This window comes from Lepidochelys olivacea (genome assembly GCF_965140295.1).
Source record: "Lepidochelys olivacea isolate rLepOli2 genome assembly, chromosome: 8".
In the NCBI taxonomy this organism is placed as follows: domain Eukaryota; kingdom Metazoa; phylum Chordata; order Testudines; family Cheloniidae; genus Lepidochelys; species Lepidochelys olivacea.
The window spans coordinates 64,289,755-64,308,085 of NC_140418.1; the positions used below are offsets into that span (position 1 = coordinate 64,289,755).

General features: G+C 41.4%; 1 protein-coding gene across 3 annotated transcripts in view; it reads left to right on the plus strand.

Annotated features, from left to right (window-relative positions):
- The window catches only part of CRB1 (crumbs cell polarity complex component 1), a 159,207-nt gene extending 142,367 nt beyond the window's left edge, over window positions 1–16,840 (plus strand). For all 3 annotated transcript variants that reach the window (XM_084636292.1, XM_084636293.1, XM_084636295.1), the window contains exon 12: window positions 16,053–16,840. In XM_084636292.1, coding sequence (XP_084492418.1) covers window positions 16,053–16,268 — 216 coding nt within the window. In that variant the 3' untranslated portion in view covers window positions 16,269–16,840. The remainder of the gene's footprint in view (window positions 1–16,052) is intronic.
- Window positions 16,841–18,331: the final 1,491 nt, after the last annotated feature.

Sequence of the window (18,331 nt, forward strand, 5' to 3'; positions counted from 1 at the left end):
GAGCTGGGCTGGCAGGGTTGGGGAGCAGGGGCTCCACGCTGCCTGCAAGGCTTTGGCCTCTGAGGACTTCAGGGAGCAGAGCCAGGCTCTGGGCCTGGAGACTGTGGTACTCACATAGTACAAAGTGTGCAGCGGGGGGGGGGGGGCAACTCTCCTCATTCCCTCATGCCTTAGCTAATTGGCACTCTGCTTCATTGGGAACTAAGGCAGAGAAAGATAAAGTGACTTGCCCAAGGTGACACAGATCTATTTTAACCATGGTACCCCCCATTCATGTAACTGTGTGATAGGTTATATTCTTACAGTGTTAAAACCAGCTTCCCTTAGCTGGAGATGGGTTTCAACTGGAACCTCACATCCAACCCCCCAAACTTTTAGGAAAGTTAAAATCTGGATGCAAGCTTTTGTGGCTTGAGCCTCTGTAATTGGCCTGAACTGGTGCCCTGAAACTGCATAGCTCTGAACTTGGAGAAGGTTTGGATCTGAACTTCCTGACTATGCCCATGTTTACTCCTCACCCAGAACCAATCCTGGCAAGGCAACTGGAGGGGTTCTTCTAGAGACAAAACTGAATTGTTCAAAACTGAATTGACAAAACTGAATTGTTCACACTGCCACCCAAACATTATATAAAGTGCTCAGATATAAAGTTGCCTCCCAGATCTTTCTATAGGATGTGCCAGTAAGGAGTAGTTCATGTCAATATTATTAAGGATCTGTCTCTCCCTTACGTACTACTCCTAATAAATAAAAACAGAAGTCACACAGTGAGGGAAATAAGAACAAGATGATCCTTATTTCCAACACAAACTACAAGCTAAAGCACCAATCTTGCAACACCAAATATGTGGGTGGAGTACTGCACCAACATGAAGGCACATTGGCTTTATTGGGGCTCCACATAGGTGCAGCAGTCCACTCATATGCTATATGTTGCATAACTGGGGTTTAAATATGAACAGCAGTAACAGAGGATGATAATAAAAGAGTGGAACTATAGGCACATTTGACAGAAGGAAAAAGACTTCAAAATAACTCATACAAAGTCATTTATTGTTCTTAAACTTCCCCCTATATTTATAATAGCAACAAACTCTTTCAGATCATTCAAATGTCCTTCTGCTGGGGTCTGCATAGATAATTTGTTGGTCTCCCAGCTCTCACTACTTTCTTTTTCACCTTTGTATTAGGAAGGAGATGAATCTGCTTAGGAATCCAACCTCTGGTTAAAGCTAATCAGGCCATTCAGCATTTCCCCTAGCGAGCAAGTCAGAACAGGTGTCCAGCTGCAAACTAACTGGGATCAGCTGAGCAAATCAGAAAAGATTAGTACAATTTTGCTCTCTCATTTCTCCAAGATACCATGAGGAGGAGTGGTTCATAATCGATAGCATATTCTGAGATTACAAGGTCTGCTAAAGTGGAGTTAAGATTGAGAACATACAGGTATAAGCAATTTAAGGGTAACAAACACTACAGTGTTGCTGTTATTACCCTAAAAACAAATATTACAACTCCAGGAAAATCAAAGTTAAATTTAAAAAGAATCCAAACATATTGAATTCTGGAAATGACTAGTTCAGGCAAACAAAATGTGGGCTCAAACTGGTTTAAACTGATTTTAAAGACACGTTAGTTTGTTTGTTTGTTTTACATGGTGTCATGGCAAAAAATGACCAGTAATCTTTACACAAAATCAGGTAAATCCTATCACATAAGGAAAAGATGGGGACTGAAAAAGTGAATCTTAAAAGTGTTCTGTTTTAATTGTATAAGCAAATAATTGAGTATTTGATAACCAGTGTATTTGGCATTATTCAGACTTAATTCAGGTGAATGCTGTTTAACCAAACCCCTCTAATCCAAACCTGCATTATCTAAAATGTCTGCATCTTTCACAGCTGTTTCACTGATGCTAGTCAGCCTAATTTCAGCACCTTTTAATCTCTTAAAATAACCATTTTCATTGATCACAGTAGCTGACTTTATGCCAGTGAATTCTAATTGAGAATGAATTTGACTCACATTTTGATTCAGTAGAGTTTAAATTACAATTAATTTTATTTGTGTGGTATTTTAAGGCTTTAAATTCTAACTTCTCTCTTTGCATAAAGCATAGATATGTGCATTTATTAAGTTAGGCACTATATATTACAATATATGGAATTTATTGGCACCTGTCACAGTCTGTCACTAGCGTACTCAGTCACCTATATATAAACCCCTGATTATCCAAATGCTTTGGATGCCCCTCAAGGTCTTCAGAAAAACCAGTATGTGAAACTTGCATTCAAAATCTGGGGAAAGTTTTAGTATTTTGATTTAATTCCATATTAATCTCAAATTGCACAGTAGCAGTACTAAATCTTTTGTTTATTTCTGTACAGGGCTAATTCCCTTTCTTAGCACACAAACATTAAGGGACTTCAAACGGATCTCAAGTCTATGTAGATGGCTAGTGGCACCTGCATTGCTTCTATTGAAAGAGAAATCAAAAGCACACACACTCTGACTTAAAAGAAACAGGTCTTTATTGGTTTGGGGCAATTACAGATAATGAGATGGATGGAAACAGATCATTTCAATGTCTCTGAATATTTTAGCTCAAAACAAGACCCCGAGGGTGCTAGTCAGCACTCTTTACTCAGGCAATATGCCCACTGGAGTGTTGAGTTGGAGAGGAAAAGAAGGACGTGTAAGTTTTCCTAAACAGAATTTACATTAGGAAGAGTGATTGGCTGGTCAGTGTTTGTGATGGAGTGATTGTCCTAGCCTTAAAAATAGCTAACTCTGACCCTTGAGTTCAATGGAAATTTTGTCTGAGTGGGGACTGCAGAAGCCAGCTTGCCCACTGTAGTGTCCATGTGCAGATAACTGCAACATTCCTGAAATTCAAACAAAATAGAAGCTTCAGCTTTTACTTTTTTCCCCAAGCAAGAAGCTTCAGATGTCCAGCTGCCACAGCAGCAGCGCTGCAAAATCCCCTGAGCACTCAGTTGTGTAGGATGCATTGACAAAGATAAAATAATACACAAGGTGTTTGTTCCACCACAAATGTATATGGGTCCATTATTCTCATAATTACTGTGGTAGCATCTAGAGACCTCAAGCAGTTTGGGCCCCCTTGTACTAGGTGCTGTACAAACATATTGGAAAAGACATTCTCTGCCCCAGACAGCTTACATGAGAAAGGACAAGACCTAAGAAGTGGAAAAGACAAATTATTCCTCTTATTGTTCTTACATATATTTTACAAGAGAATTGGAATGTTCCTCCTTTGTAGGTAGTGTCGTGTGGGGTGATAGACCATGATTGTTGGGGATTGTGAGATATTTATGAGGGGAGAAATACCACACTGCTTTTTTACAGAGGACATTAGTGATAGCTGAAAGTGGTAGGCAAAAATAAAATGTAAAAGTGTCTCAGAGCCAGTTCACCTCAGTAGGCAAAGATACCTTTTGATCTGACCCAGAACGAAGTAAACAAAGCCTATTCTGCCCCCTCCCCCCCACCTCCCCCAAGGAGCTTCCACTCCATTTGGCTAAGATGAGGATCACATTCAAACTTGATACATGTCCACTGAGGGACCAGACTATTTTCTGCTTTTACATAGAAATAGACTCAATTACCTAGCAGGTTTTTTACATCTTTAACTACTATGATTTTCAATACGTCTCTAAGGACCCTGGAAACACACAAAGGAAACTATTGAACATTTTGTTATTACCTTCCAGTAACTAGGAGTAAATTTATATCATTTGCATTGTAACATATATTCTAATATTCGTAACGGGCAACAACAGTTATATCTAGGTGATGGTGAAGTTAGAGCACAGAACTAGGAAGTTAAGGGAGAAGTCTCCCAAATTTCTTGCCACCCCCATCACTGTTTACAACATACTGGGAATACTCCATCAAGCATTCACTTCTATCTCCAAGTGATAGCAAAAAGCAACCTGTGCCCCAACTTCATCCAACGCACACTCAATCGCCAGACCATAACAGCAATGTCTGTAATGGTAAGATAGAATAACATTTTATATGGGTGGTATGTGTGATCATCAGCCATGCCCAGTATTTAATACAGGAGACTATGTGGTCGGAGTTCAGGTTGTATGTCAGACAGAAAATCACACACCTTCCTGTCAGCAACAAAGAGGTATACCAAAATCCTAACATACCCAGAGGCAAATCAAATCTCTGAATCCAGAAAGGGACTATGTGTAAAGGCTGGAGTTCCAGCCGATGATAATCAGGATATGAAAGGCCAGGAATATATATTTTATATTGTATTTTATTTATCCTTTTCAAATATGCATTTATTTCAAAATTTCCTTCAAACCTAGTATTTGCTGCTGTTAGTTCTCCCTCATCTGGGCACTAATTGACTTTCTATTAGGAAACTGCTGACAAGATAAAAATATACACAAACTTGTTAACGAGAACTATAATTAACTACATATCAGAAAATAACAGTGGGGTGTCATGTGGTGAGGCCAGTAATATGTAGCCAATAAAGGTCTATCTTTTACCATTAATATTTACAGTTGGAAGCACTAGATGGCTGCAATCTAAATGCTGCACCAACAAACAATAGCTATTGACTTGATACCTTGTAGGCTGACAGTGTAAAATATTCACATAGCTACTTTCTTAATCATCACTTGACAGCATCATGGTAATGCTAGGTAGTACCACATGGCTGTTTTGCAGAAGGTCAGCACCAACCGGGGAAACAGGTTCTCCGGATATTGTTTGCATTATTATACTTTTTTGATTAGCAAATTTGCACTGAGTTGAAGTACTCATGGGCATTCCAGACTGCTACTGACTTATATGTTACAGGGACAAATCACTTACCGTCATTCTGTGCCTCAGTTTCCCCATTTTACAAATCTTCCCATCAGAGTTGTGAGGCTTAATAATTACAAAGAACTGAGAAACTTGGACAAAATACAGTCTGTTACTGTAAACTATTAATCATCATTATTTCAGAAATCAGGATATTATACAATGGAGATAGGTATAACAGGTACACTCTGATCCTAGGGAACGTAGTGCAATGCACCAGCTTTGGGTCAGATTGTGACTAGCACTTGGGTAGATGCTCAGAGGAAAAAGGCTCAAGAAGTCTCCCCCACTTTGTGAGATCTATACCAGGACCAGTCATGCATTCTACCCCAGAGAGTGTGGGGAGAAGTAGGACCAGGGCCTCACCTCCCTCTGCAGAAGCCCATGGAGAGGGATGGCAACTCTAGGGGGAGCTGGTGACCTCTGGTAGCACTGCCATCAACATGGACCAGTGCCAAAATAGTGTAATTTGGTCTTTTGTGCATGTGATGATGTTCTCCTGCAGTGACTAGTCTAGTGTTGAACTCCAGTGATCTAATTTCAGAGACAATAAAGGATCTACTACTAATATCATTTAAGGGACATCTCCTTTAGCTCAAGTACTGGAAATTTTGGAGTTTCTAGTCTTAAAACCCAGTAGGGTTAGAGAATTATCTCAGAATTGCATTGTTCTACAAAGTACTGCCATTTGTTATATTGTGGGGGGGGGGAAGAGTGTGAATACACCACCCACATAAAAATGTGTTGTGATAATGGAAGCCCTCAAACATCTCAACACTCTGCAGTGTGAAATGGTGGACAGTGTAAACCTGCCATATCAGTAATTATTATAATGAGATGTGGGGGGAGATATGGAAACACTCCCTGTCAATATCTCTCTGTGACCATTAATGGAGGCCTCACTTGAAGCTAAGTGCAAACCTTGTGCTTCACATATGTATCTTGTCACTCTTCTCGGCCCAACATTGTTGTGAGGAGAAGGGGCAGGGGCATCTAGTTAGAGGTGAGCAAATAGCAAATACAATGTACAATAGCCACATGGAATATTCACACTTACGTCAAATGGCAAAGAGAAGATGTTTATTTTGTCTGAGACTTTCAAAGGGACCTGTGAGAGGTACATGCCCAACTCACACTGAAAATCACAGGAGTTGGGTGTCTCTCTTCCTTGGGCCCCTTTGAAAATCCCAATCTTAAAGCCTATTATGCCCATATGCGAGAAGGTGAGCCCTTGCCCAAAAGATGATGAGCACCTTCAGCTCCCACTGGCTTCAATGGAAGATGAGAATCCCTAGTGCTTCTCAGGAGATGTTCAGCATATCACAGCATTGGGCCCTACCTTTGTGTAGGGGTTTTTTTGTGCTCACTGTGACCATATGCACATACGCTGGCTGCATACAGAAATTAGTCACAGCGAGGTCATACGTTTCCCATAGCATTCTTCTATTTTTATTGACCAATGGCATTTGTTCCTCCGTCAGAACTCGCTAGTAACAAACACAGTGTCCGCACATCTTTTGGAGCACAGCATGCCTTGGAATTGCAGTGCTGTCTGCAGGATCTGCATTGGACAGATCTTTCATTGGAATTGGTCAGAACAAATATTCTTCATTCACAAGGTAAATTATTTCTACAGAGAGACTAGTGACTAGGGGCCAGCACCGAACGTACTGTGCTATTTGTGCCACCATAAACCAAGTTATAATGATATGTAATAACTAGAAGCTTTACCCAAACGGGAGGAAATGTCAATCCACAGAGACTGACACATTTACTAAAACACGGTGTCTTATTGTTTGCCTGGTCTGAGATTTAGCAACTGTGGGCCAAATTTGTCCTGAGCCTAATTTCATTTAGTTCAGGGGGTTTACATGAGGGGTGCATTTTCCCTCTTGTGTTTTTAAATTGCAGCAGATGGTTAAGTTTTACACCAGAGGCTGTCAGTAGAATTTTAAAAGGCATCGTATAACAACACACTGAAGCTGTACAGTCAATCTGTGCAGCACCAACAGAATGGTCCTGAAGAGAATTTGAGCACATTTGTAAAATTAGCATTGGCAGTTGTTGCAAAACAGTATCAGTTTGTATGCTAAAAGCCACTCCTTAATCATGGCTTTTCTCCTGAAGCAGCCAATTGAGGCATTCTGCTCCAGACATGGAGAAGTGATGGTGAAGGAGAAAAGGCATTTCAGACTCAGTCCTATGAGGTACTGACTAAAACATTTAACCATGCACTTAAGGGACTACACACATGCTTGAAATTAAGCACGTACATGATGGGAACCAGAATGTTGAGCACTCAGCATAGATAACACATTGGAACCAGTGATCCCTCTAATTTTTGACAGGCCGTGTGCGCAAAAAATTTCTTCTGTGCAAATTTTTGTGCTTCTGTGCAAATTTTTGTGCACGCAGTGTTTCGCCGTGTGCGCAGGGTTTAGGATCTGTGTGCACGCGCACACGCACACAGTTTAGAGGGAACAGTGATTGGAACCCCTCTAGAAAAGATCACTCTTATTAGGTTGCCTCCTGTCTAAACAGACCACCCCAAATAATCTCCAAATATACCGAATGCAATGCTGCATCATCAGACCACCTCCATTAACCAACCAATATTGTACAATGAATACAACATAAACAAGATATTAATATAGCAAGCAGTTACAGAAAATATACTTTAGATCTATTTGTCCTTTGTTACATTTCCTATAAAGTCATTCATTAGAGTCAGCTACTGAGTTCAGCAAAGCTGGATTTCCAAGGGCTAATAATGCAAATAAAATGTTAGTTGAACTGACTATTGCTTCAACCAAATACTGGAATTTTGGAGAGAGTGTTTCGGTTTACACATTGCACCATTGTTAAGAGCTCTAGGAACACTGATGATGGCCCTGATCCTGCAGTTTGAATCACGTGAGCAAAATCCCATAAGGAATCCTAACTATGCAGATCAGATGGCAGGACTGAGGCCAACATTTGTAAATGTTTTAGCTGATGACATCTGCCTCGCTGTTAATATGAAACTCCTATAGGGCTCAGTCCTCAACGTCCCTTGAAATCAGTAGGTGTAACCTGGCCTCACTGCAGTAAAGATTAGTTTTGCCATTGACTTCAATAGGGCCAGAATTTCTTCCAGTGAGAATGAATGTTCTCAGTACCTTCCAAGGCTCATTCTTCACCTTGCTAGGCTAGATTACAATACACAGCTAAATCCACAGATTTCAACCATCTGCATGTGTGCTCGCTTTATAACGAGAGGTCACAGATGAGATGTTTCTTGTTTGAAAAACCAGACTATTTGACTGTAAATTAGAAAAATACAATCCAGTTTAGCAATTGATCACAATAGCTATGACCAGCTGTCCCGACATTTACTTGTGAAATCCCCAGCCCAAATGGCTGTTAGACAACTAAGTTTTGACAGTTCCAAGAAAGTAAATTACTCAGATTATGCAATGCATTTAAACCATTCAACCTATGTTCTGTACTTCAGTGGAGAGTTGACAGTGATGATTATGATTAGTTACTTCTGAGACTCTTTTAAGAAAAGGTTCAGAGAATACCATTCAGTGAGAAGACATTGAAGGTATTATTAAACCATAATATGCATGAAATAAAATTAAGTTTTAAATGATAGGTTGAAGGAATTAGACTAATGGTCATTACATGAGGGAGTTAAAGAAACAGCTTGTCACCTCCAAAAGTCTGAGCAAGATACAGCTCAAGTAGACATGGATCCATTAAATTCAACTGAGTCCATAGTGTCTATTATTTTAGATAGAGAAACCAACATACAGGTCTGCACAGCTCTCAGGCTCTGCTGGTCGATGTTTAATATTGGAACAGCAGCTGTTGATTCTAGGTGATTCTAGTCAGAACAATCAGTGTTCATTTGTGTATGTAAAGAACTCACAGCATTTTAAACAGGAAAAGGAAAATTCATTTAGCCCTGCATGTGTTGCTAATTTAATGCCATGTTAAGATATTGGGACAAAGTCAAGATATTAATTTATTGCTACTTTACTGTTGTTATAAATAAAGTGAGGCCTCATATGCCCCAAGCCAAAGGTTATCGGTGCATCACATTATGGTAGGTTTATGTACAAGTGGCTGGATTTATTACTGAACTACTGGGGCTCCTGTTGGAAACCAACCTTAGAATGATTTTCTGATAAGAAGGTTGCAAATCAAGATCAGTGTATCTATGGGCTTTTTAGTCAATGTTATGTCTTTTCTTTGACTGGTCAAATTATCGCTATATGCCCTCCCCCCCTTTAAAGTAATTCTGACCTGGATTAGAGCTACTCAAGCCAATAGTCATTCAGTACTATAGCAAATGTTTTTTGATTTCTAGGCAGTAAACATGAAGACATGGACCAGATTTGCTTCACTAGGAATTAAGCGATAAGCTGACCAATAGCGTCAGGACTCAAGGTTACTCAGCTCAAGGAATGCTGGTGGTGCACATCAGCAGCCGCACACTTCTAAGCAAGTGATGCAAATGGCAGTGCAGGGAATGTTCCAGAGGCTTTACAATTCCCCATATTGTAAAGCTGCCAGTGATGTTTCTGTCTTGTTAAACTGCCCGATTATGGCTGTTCCTATGCAGGTGCTGGAATAAAAGGGGACCACTCCCTGTGCTAGAGGTAGCCAGAATCCATCCATTTGTGCTTTCTGAGTGTAAGCTCCCACTCGTGTTTCTGGACACATCACATGCCCCAACAAAGACATTTATTCTCAGGCCATGTCACTACTTACCCTATGCAACAGCAATCACCACGATGGCAGCACATGTGGCTCCTTTTGCACAGAGACAGCAAGAGCCATTTTGGCCTGCATTCCCCAACCCCCTCCCCATACCTGGAGATACAGGGCCCAGTTCTCTGATCACTCATGTTTGCATAAATCAGGATTAATTCCAGTGAAGCCACTGGAGCCACAGTAGTATAAAATGATGTGAGAAGAGAATGAGGCCCATAATGCCTCCCAGCACATCTCCTCAGGCACTACCCCCTACAGCCCACCGCCCCAGCACTCCACTGACTCCCAGAGCCAGAATTCAGTCAAGCATTTTAAAAATGTTTTCTAGTCAAAATGTGTTCTCCTGGGGCAACCTCGCCCCATTCTACACTACTAATTTTCAGAAGGGAGCAATTCCTTTGCTACAAATTTTCTTCAAAAAGAGTGAGAAGTGATTACAAAAGAATGGTGTGTGTTATGTGACTTTGGCTTTGCAATTGGGCCCTGCTTATCCAGCAGTCTGCCCACACTCTACACAATGGGAGCTGGGAACTAAGTATGTACATCTAGAGTGCACTAACAAAATCACCTGCGTGGTAATCTTAGTAGGCCTTTAAAAGTTAAAGGACTTGATTCTCCCCTTTCACCCGAGAGGAGGGTGCATGCCAGAGCTGTCCTGTGGACAGTTCATACATAAGCCTTTGGAATCTGGGGAATGTAAGTGATTATTGGTTACTGAGAATAAGGTTGGTGTTTAGCCTTGCTTGCACTGTCAGGGGAGCTGTGGGCACTCATCACCATGCTGGTGATGCCCTTAAATTTCAACTGTTGTCTCCTGCTGCTGTGTATGTGAGTTCCACAGTCTGTTAAGTGCAAACTGCCAGAGAAGGTTTGTGTGCATATTACCCCACAGCAAGCAGCTGCCATTTAAATGACTTACCTTAGCTTTAGCATGCTCTAGATGAAACCAGTATTTTTCCTTCACTTCACCATCCTACAAATCCTCAGCAATAGCACCCAGGAAAACAGGACACCTCTGAGTTAACTGCTCAGGGAAGTGTAACTGTTTCTTAGATGTAGGAGATCTGGGCTGATTAGATTTCATAGTTCTGTACTTTTTAGGGAAGTATTATAAGGATTATTTGTTATTGTTTTCTCAATACTGAATGGAACCGACATAATTCTGCAAACACAGCAACAGTTAGTATCCTATTTCATCCAGTCTGGAATTTACAATAGCCATTCACAAACCCAATTACAGAGTTACCAATGGATTCAAGTAATTTATGTTAAAAATCTCTAGCCCAGCTTAGTGGGTGATGTAACAAACATCGAGTTTCTTTTTGCTTAAGTCCAGTAGCTAACTAAGAGCAATTTTCAGCAAGAACTAATTGAGTAACATTGACTTTTATTATTTTCTTGCTTAAAAAGGTATAAAAATACCATCTTGCACAAGTTTTTCTTTGACTCACAAAGCAATGAGCCCTGAGAAAAGGTTTATTGATGATTGTTACCTGCAGTAGGATGAAGTGCAAAACGTAGCAACAGGTGTAATTCACCAATAATAAAGGCTAGGATTCAGAGGAGCCCTAAGGAAATTAGGCACCCAACTCCCACTGAGCATCTCATAGGCCCCTTAGAAAACCTCAGCCAAACACAGCTCTTTTTTTGCAAGACTGATGTGAACATGAAGATAAAGCTATGGATACTTATAGGCAGGTCCTGATCCTGAAAGCTGCTCCATGCTGATGGACCCCTATGCCTGTATGGTGCCTTTGTGAAGTCATGGTGTTTCATTCAAGTACAAAGGCTGCCACCATGGAACAGTTTGCAGGATCCAAGCTTTATAGTATAGGCAAAGAAGTTAAGAAATTACCTCACCCATTCAGGCACTATGCTGTGCCCATCACCATGGTGTCTGAGTATGTCAGAGTCATTCCTCCATCTATAGTGGTCACCATTAAGCAGCAAGCATTTGCCAATAATTATTCATATTGGGAGTGGAGACATCACGGATCATGCCTATAAATTGATCACCATTATAATCTTTTCAATATTACCTAACATAAGTCATTTAATATTACATCTGTTCCCTACATACAGTTAATTATTTGTAAACAGCACTGTACTTGGATTAGAAAACAACTGTGGCAACTGTGTGGTATCTGTTAGCAAATATTGAATTTTGAAAGGCAGCCACTGAGTGTAACATTCTGATAACCAGCTGTACCGAAGAATAATTTTACAACATGCTCCTATTTAGGAAGTTTCCAGGTGTTCTGCAGCAATTTGTTTGTGCTGAGACGTAATAAAATATACCACACATCCTTCCTTGCTTCTCAGGATATTTTTTCTCTCTGTTCTTAGTGCTCTTGGGAAAACTGCTTGTGTTGGATACCATTACAGCCCTGTGACAAACCGATTAAGCATATTGTATAATGAAAGCAAGTGGCCATGACCTAATGCTCAGATCAAAGATGGAGCTCTTAACACAGCTATCATGGGAAAGTTGGCATAGTATAATAGCAAAATGTGATACTAAATTGAAAAGTGATGTACCGCTGTGATGATCTGTGCAGTATTCAAGGAGACATTACCCATACATTACTCAGTGCCTTAGTACTGCAGGAGTCTTAGAATAGTGGATGACCTTACACGTATCACAGGCCAGTGAACATCTTACTCCTGTTGGTAAGCAGTTACTCACGTGAGGAATCACATTAGAGTCCAAGGGACTAGTTATGTGGGCAACTGCTCACTAATGCAAATAAGGGGCTCACAGTCTGGCTCCAGACAAAGTGCAAGGCAATAGCCAGGGAAAATAACAGGATGAGTTAAGACAGAGTTGTGACTTTAATTCTTCATTTCCTGCTTTTAAATCCAGCTCCTACCATTATTCAAACATGTTTTTATTGTGGGTTTGTTCATTGACACCACCTCCCATTAAAAAGCAGGACAATTATGTTCCTAAAGATGCTGGTCAGGGCTTCATCTTTCCTGGGTCCATGAACGATTTTTTTTTAATGTTTCCAAGTGTTGTTATCAACACCAAATATTGTGACACGCCAATCCCGATGCCCACCTCTGAGATTTCGGATTCTTTTTTCAGACAGTACAATTTGTATTATGTTTTCCAAATTAAATTAACTGTTCAGCAATCAATTAGTGAAGAAACAGTTGATCCTGATGGGGCCAGACTACAGAACCTTCTGGCAACTCTAGATCAGTTCACTGCTAGTGCTAATCAGGCTACCCGCACTGTAAACCTGAGCTTTGCTATGAGAGCTTACAGATCAGGAGGACAGCCTATGACCCAAAGTTTTTAATAGCTCAATAGGGCCTAGATGAGTGGATTGTGGAAAAGTGTATTTTTTTTAATATTGGAAAATCAGCAGTGAACACTGAACAGAGAAGTAAAGTTGGTCAATATGTCCCTTTATGATAGAAAATGGCTCTGCAGATCTTACTCAAAGCTGTAGCCACTTGACAGATTGGATCAGGTTGAGATGTTTTGACAGGTTTCAATTCTAGGAACATCTGCAGGTCCACTGGCTTCCTCAGGTGTTGGTCACCATCCAGTCAAGAATGCTCCTAAATCAACCACAAGAGGCATACAGACGAGGCAGTGTTCCTCTCCATCATAGCATTTCTATAGTAATTTGCTCTTGCACTAGACTAGAATATCCAGGCACTGAATGGCTATGCACAAAGATAAGAAAGGTGACAAATTAAGCAGAATGACTACTGTGAAACGACAGAAATGTATTTCTATACTGATCAGTATACAGTACAAATGCAGCTTTGATAATTCTGACATTTATTCCTATTGTATTTGTGTTTTTTGTACCTATAAATTATCATACAATTTGTGTTTGTGAGGAATTAAACCTCATCTCCAAAAAATACAGTGATAGGACATGAACTTAGAATCTACTGTTGATTCAAGTCTCTTCCTAGGTGTAGTTATGATAGGATTTACACTGTTGCTGACTGGAAAAACATCAGACAGATTCAAAGAGTTTAAGATGAGATGGAACCATTAGGTTACGTAGTCTGACTTCTTGTCTACTGCAAGCTATTAAATTTAAGCTAGTAACCACTGTATTGAGCACAAAAACTTGCACAGATGGTCTCATTCAAACCCAGGAACACAGAGTTAATTGTGAGTGAGGGGAACGGATAAACTAGTGGCACTGCCTGGGATGCAGGAGATAGGGCAATTAACTTAATCCACCTGTGCCTTGCTTCCCCAATCTGTAACATGAAGGTGATACCTGGTAGGGTGTCCTAAGGATAAAAATCCATTCATGATTGTGTGATGCTCTGGTACTACGAGGGCCATATAAGCACATACAGACACACACAGAGAGAACTGGATCTCCAATAGGAATAGAAAACAATATTTTTAAATGCCTGCTGAAGAGCTTATGAAATGACATTCTCAATATGACTCAATAATATAGTAGACTGACATGTTCTGTGTCGCCTCATCTCAGGTCCTTGGGTACTGTGTGATCTGTCACCTGGAGTAGGTTATTTCTATACAGGAAAATTAATTATTTTTTAAATCATAGAGGAGTCATATTTAACAATCAAGGGCAGAGGAGAGAGTAATTGCAGCTGGTCATAAAGCCCCCTAGGAGAGACCTTGAGTCAAACTTGCTTTCATTACTGTAGCTGGATTTTTTAAAATCCAGAAATAAAAGATTGTTTTAATATTTTTCCTGTGGCTCTGTCATTGTATTGCAGAAGAGTCTGAACAGTGGGGTTCAAGATGTGTATATTTGACATTAATAGGAATTAATGCCCAGCTTAGAGTATCCCTGTTCTGAATGCAGTATTATCCTCAGCACTAGGACTATCCCTGCATACTCCTTGGGAATGACTACTAAGCAGATCACTCAGTGTGGGTAATAGTATTCTGTAACAAGCTGTACCTAACTCTCTGGGAAATGGGATTTGAGTTCTGACCTGCTGTTTTCTGTTTCTAAACCTTTTGGATTTGAAAGTTCTGCCGCAAGCACATGTGCATCTACAACAGTTCAATTGTCACTTGTAATACAAATCAAAAGATGATGGCAAAATCTGCCTGGAAGACCAATTCCTTGCAGGGTGATTCTGTCCATAGGGACCACTTTTCCATGACACCCACATCATTTCCATGGCTTCCATGACTGCAGAAAGACTGTTTTAAACAAATGTTTTCATCTGCCAAAAATCCAACACTAAAAGGTGTTTCTGGCAGATTTGTTTGCATGTACATGGTGCATGTTGATGTTATTACCTTTCCCATTGCTGTATGAAAACAGGGTATAAAAGAATACAATTTATATATCCATCCTGCACTGTATTGCTTCCTGAAAAGGAATTATGGAAACATGAGCATGTCTCCATAATTAAAGACGCAAGCTCTGTACGATCTGGGGGGATACTACAAAATGTTTTCTGTGAATATTTATTGATTTGAATTTCCCATCAAATGCATTTCAGTTATGTTCATGTGTGTCCTTTGTGTGTTCTCAGTCTGAAACCTTCCTACACCACCAGACATCGTTTAGGATCCAAACAAGGATCCGCCAACCCTATTGTGTCTATTGTGCTGTTTGCTGGAATAGCTACCTTGTTGTGTTTCTACCACTTTTTTAGGATAAGTTGTTGATCTATCAATCATTCAACCCCCAACCAGGATCAGTGGGCTGCTTTTCTCTGGTCTCTACCCTTAGACCTGTCTGGCTTAGGCGGCCCTACCAAAATTCCCATCAGCATAGGTCTCAGGGTCAGTGAAATACCCAAGTCTTTCCACTGCCTGAAGATGCAGTCCCCAGGGAAGGTTTGTGTGTTCGCCTTATGCAACTATTCCAGGAAACAACTGTACTGGCAGGAATGTTCAGAGAAATGGTGTGTTTTACAAAAGTATTTATGGAAAGCAAAATCTGAAATTGTAAGTGCAACTCTTCACACCAGAAACCTGATTCATTCAGTGAAGGAAATAGAAATGCCATGTGCCTATGTATCCAATGAAAACTGTTAAAATTTAAAATATCAAAGACTTGCAATGAACTGCTTGTGAACAACCTATGGACAAAGAATTGTTATTAAAAATTCAGCAAACAATTTCTGAATACTAACTCTGTTTGTGAAAAACACAATCTGCTCACAAATAATTTGCAAACAGAAAGAAAGTTGTCACATAAACTAGTCATTATACATGATTCACTCAGCTCTGGGTAAGTGCTCGAAAGATAGCATGCTGCAATAGGTTTACTTTCCATAGGACCTAAAGCACCAAACTTTGGAAGGCTAATCTACTTTTCTACTAGCAAATATGTTCTTTAAAATATTAGATTTTACATTATATTTGAAATGATTACTCTAGAATGTTTTCCTTCCATGGTAGCTCCAGTGTACGTGCCTCTATGTTCTTAACATCAATTATATTGCAATTATTTCAATCCTTTCAGTTGACAGCTGACTTGATCTCGAACATATTCACCGCCATTGGCTCAGTGACGTTAGCCTTATTATTGATCCTCTTCTTGGCAATTGTGATTTCCGTCATAGCTGCCAACAAACGGGCGACTCAAGGGACCTACAGCCCCAGCCGGCAGGAGAAAGAGGGATCCCGTGTGGAGATGTGGAACATGGTGCAGCCGCCACCGATGGAAAGACTGATATAGCAGAAAAGACTCCTCTGTGCTACACACTGGCAGGCATCTGGCTGAAAGGAAATAGAGTAAATATGATGGAAATGGTTGTTAATTTTGTTTTTGATACCAAGGAATATGTGATGACTTTAGGGGCTGTTGAAAATATTTGGCATTTAATCCAATAACCTTAAGGGTCTTCAGTATTTGAGTGAACTGATGCCAGCTTCTTGGACTTCTTGAACTTGGACCAGCTTCTCAAAGGACAATTTTGCTTGCACTGGAATTTTCAGCCTTGGTAATCAGCAGTATGCCTTACAGAGTGTAATGGCTTCTGGGATACATGTAAGTGCCCATCTCTCAGATACACAGCTTCTGTTTTGCTTTTTCCTTTGACTGCCTAGTGATCATTGTTGCAGAAGACAATGCAGAGAAATAAAATAAGCCTGTACAATAAGTTCATCATAATTATGTCATGAGAGGTATTAGCATTAGAACTGTGTCTCAGCATATCTATTTTCATTCTTTAATCAGGGATTAAAAGGAAGGTCTGGGGAAGCTCCGGGGAAGCTCCCCATGAAGCGAAATAAACCTTTCAAAAGTTATTGGCTTGCTTCCCTTCAATGCACTAATTTCACCTTCTGTTTCACCACCCTTTTCTAATGCCAGTAGCCTCCTGTGACAAACACATGCCGTTCTTTAAGTGTAAGGGGACTGTTGCCCCCTTACTAACATTCAGTGGGGGTGTTTTAGTTGCTAGCTCCCAGTACTAAAAAGGAGAAGGGTCTCTGGGAAATCAGGACCTTGAGACTGATAGTCCCCAGGAACAATGGGGAGAGGCCAATGCTCCAGGTCAGCCTGAATGACAGGGCGAAAAGGATAATCAGGGAGTCAGGAGGCCAGGGAGGTCCCATCCTCCGTGTGAGCTGGATTTGCCTGGGTCAGACAGAGTGGGGCCGAGCTAAGGAGAAAGCAGGGGCTCAAGCTAAGCTGGGGAGCAGAGCGGTGCCAGAGCCAGAGGGGCCAGAAAAGCAGCCCAGGAAGCAGGTCAGTGCTGGGAGCAGAGTCACAGAAGCAGCCTGCAGAGAAGACCTGTCCTGGGAGCAGAGCTGTAGCAACCAGAGGCAGAGGGGCCAAAGAAGCAGCCCAGGGTGCTGGAGGCAGAGCAGCAGAGACAGAGGGATGGAGATGGGGCTGGAGCAGTCCAGAGCTGGGTGCGGTGAGCAGCTGAGGAGAGCGAGAGGGACTTTGGGCAGTGGGCCCAGCACAGGAAGATGCCTCAGCCAAGAGGCTCTGCAGGCCAGGCTTGGATCATAACCCCGCCAGGGCGGGGGCGACTCTGGGAAGAAGGGTCCTGCCACTTAGAGCCTGAGAGCGTGTGGCCACCACTAGAGCAAGTGTCCAACCCACAGCCAGGGCCTGAGAAGGCGGCCTGGGACTTACAAGGAACAGACTGTGAACTGCCCTGACATTCCAGAGACACTGTTTGTGATGTTCCCTGCCACAGAGCAGGGTGATGTGTTTTCCTTTAACCTTTTCCATTTTTCCTTATTCTTTTTAAAATTAATTGTTGATTAAATAACTTGTATTTGCTTTAAATTGTATGTAATGGTCAGTGGGTCAGGGAAATGCCCAGTGCAGAGAGAGTACCCCGGAGTGGGGACACCCTAGCCCCTGTCCTAGGTGACCACAGCAGGGTTGGGGGTCGAGCCCCCCAGGAATCCTGGGCCCAGCCTTGTCAGGGTTACGAGGACTCTGCCAGACAGGAGCGTGGAAGGGGAGTCCTCAAGGGCAGGGAGGCCACTGGGTAAAGGAAGTGGGAGCGAGGACTTAGATCCTTTCGCTAGCCCACTTCACCGGGGTAGTGCAGAAGCCAGGAAAGTTCCCCACAATAGCGGGACTATTCCCCCGCTTACACAAGCATCAGAAACGACACTCGAAACTGTTAAGGTGACACAGGTTATTTAACCAGACCTCTTTCAATGCATGGAATCTAACCATCATTTCAACCCTGCATTCCCCACTGTCTTGTTCTGGCTACATCACTACACTAACGTGCACTACTAGCCCTCATGCAACCCAGGTCATAAATATAC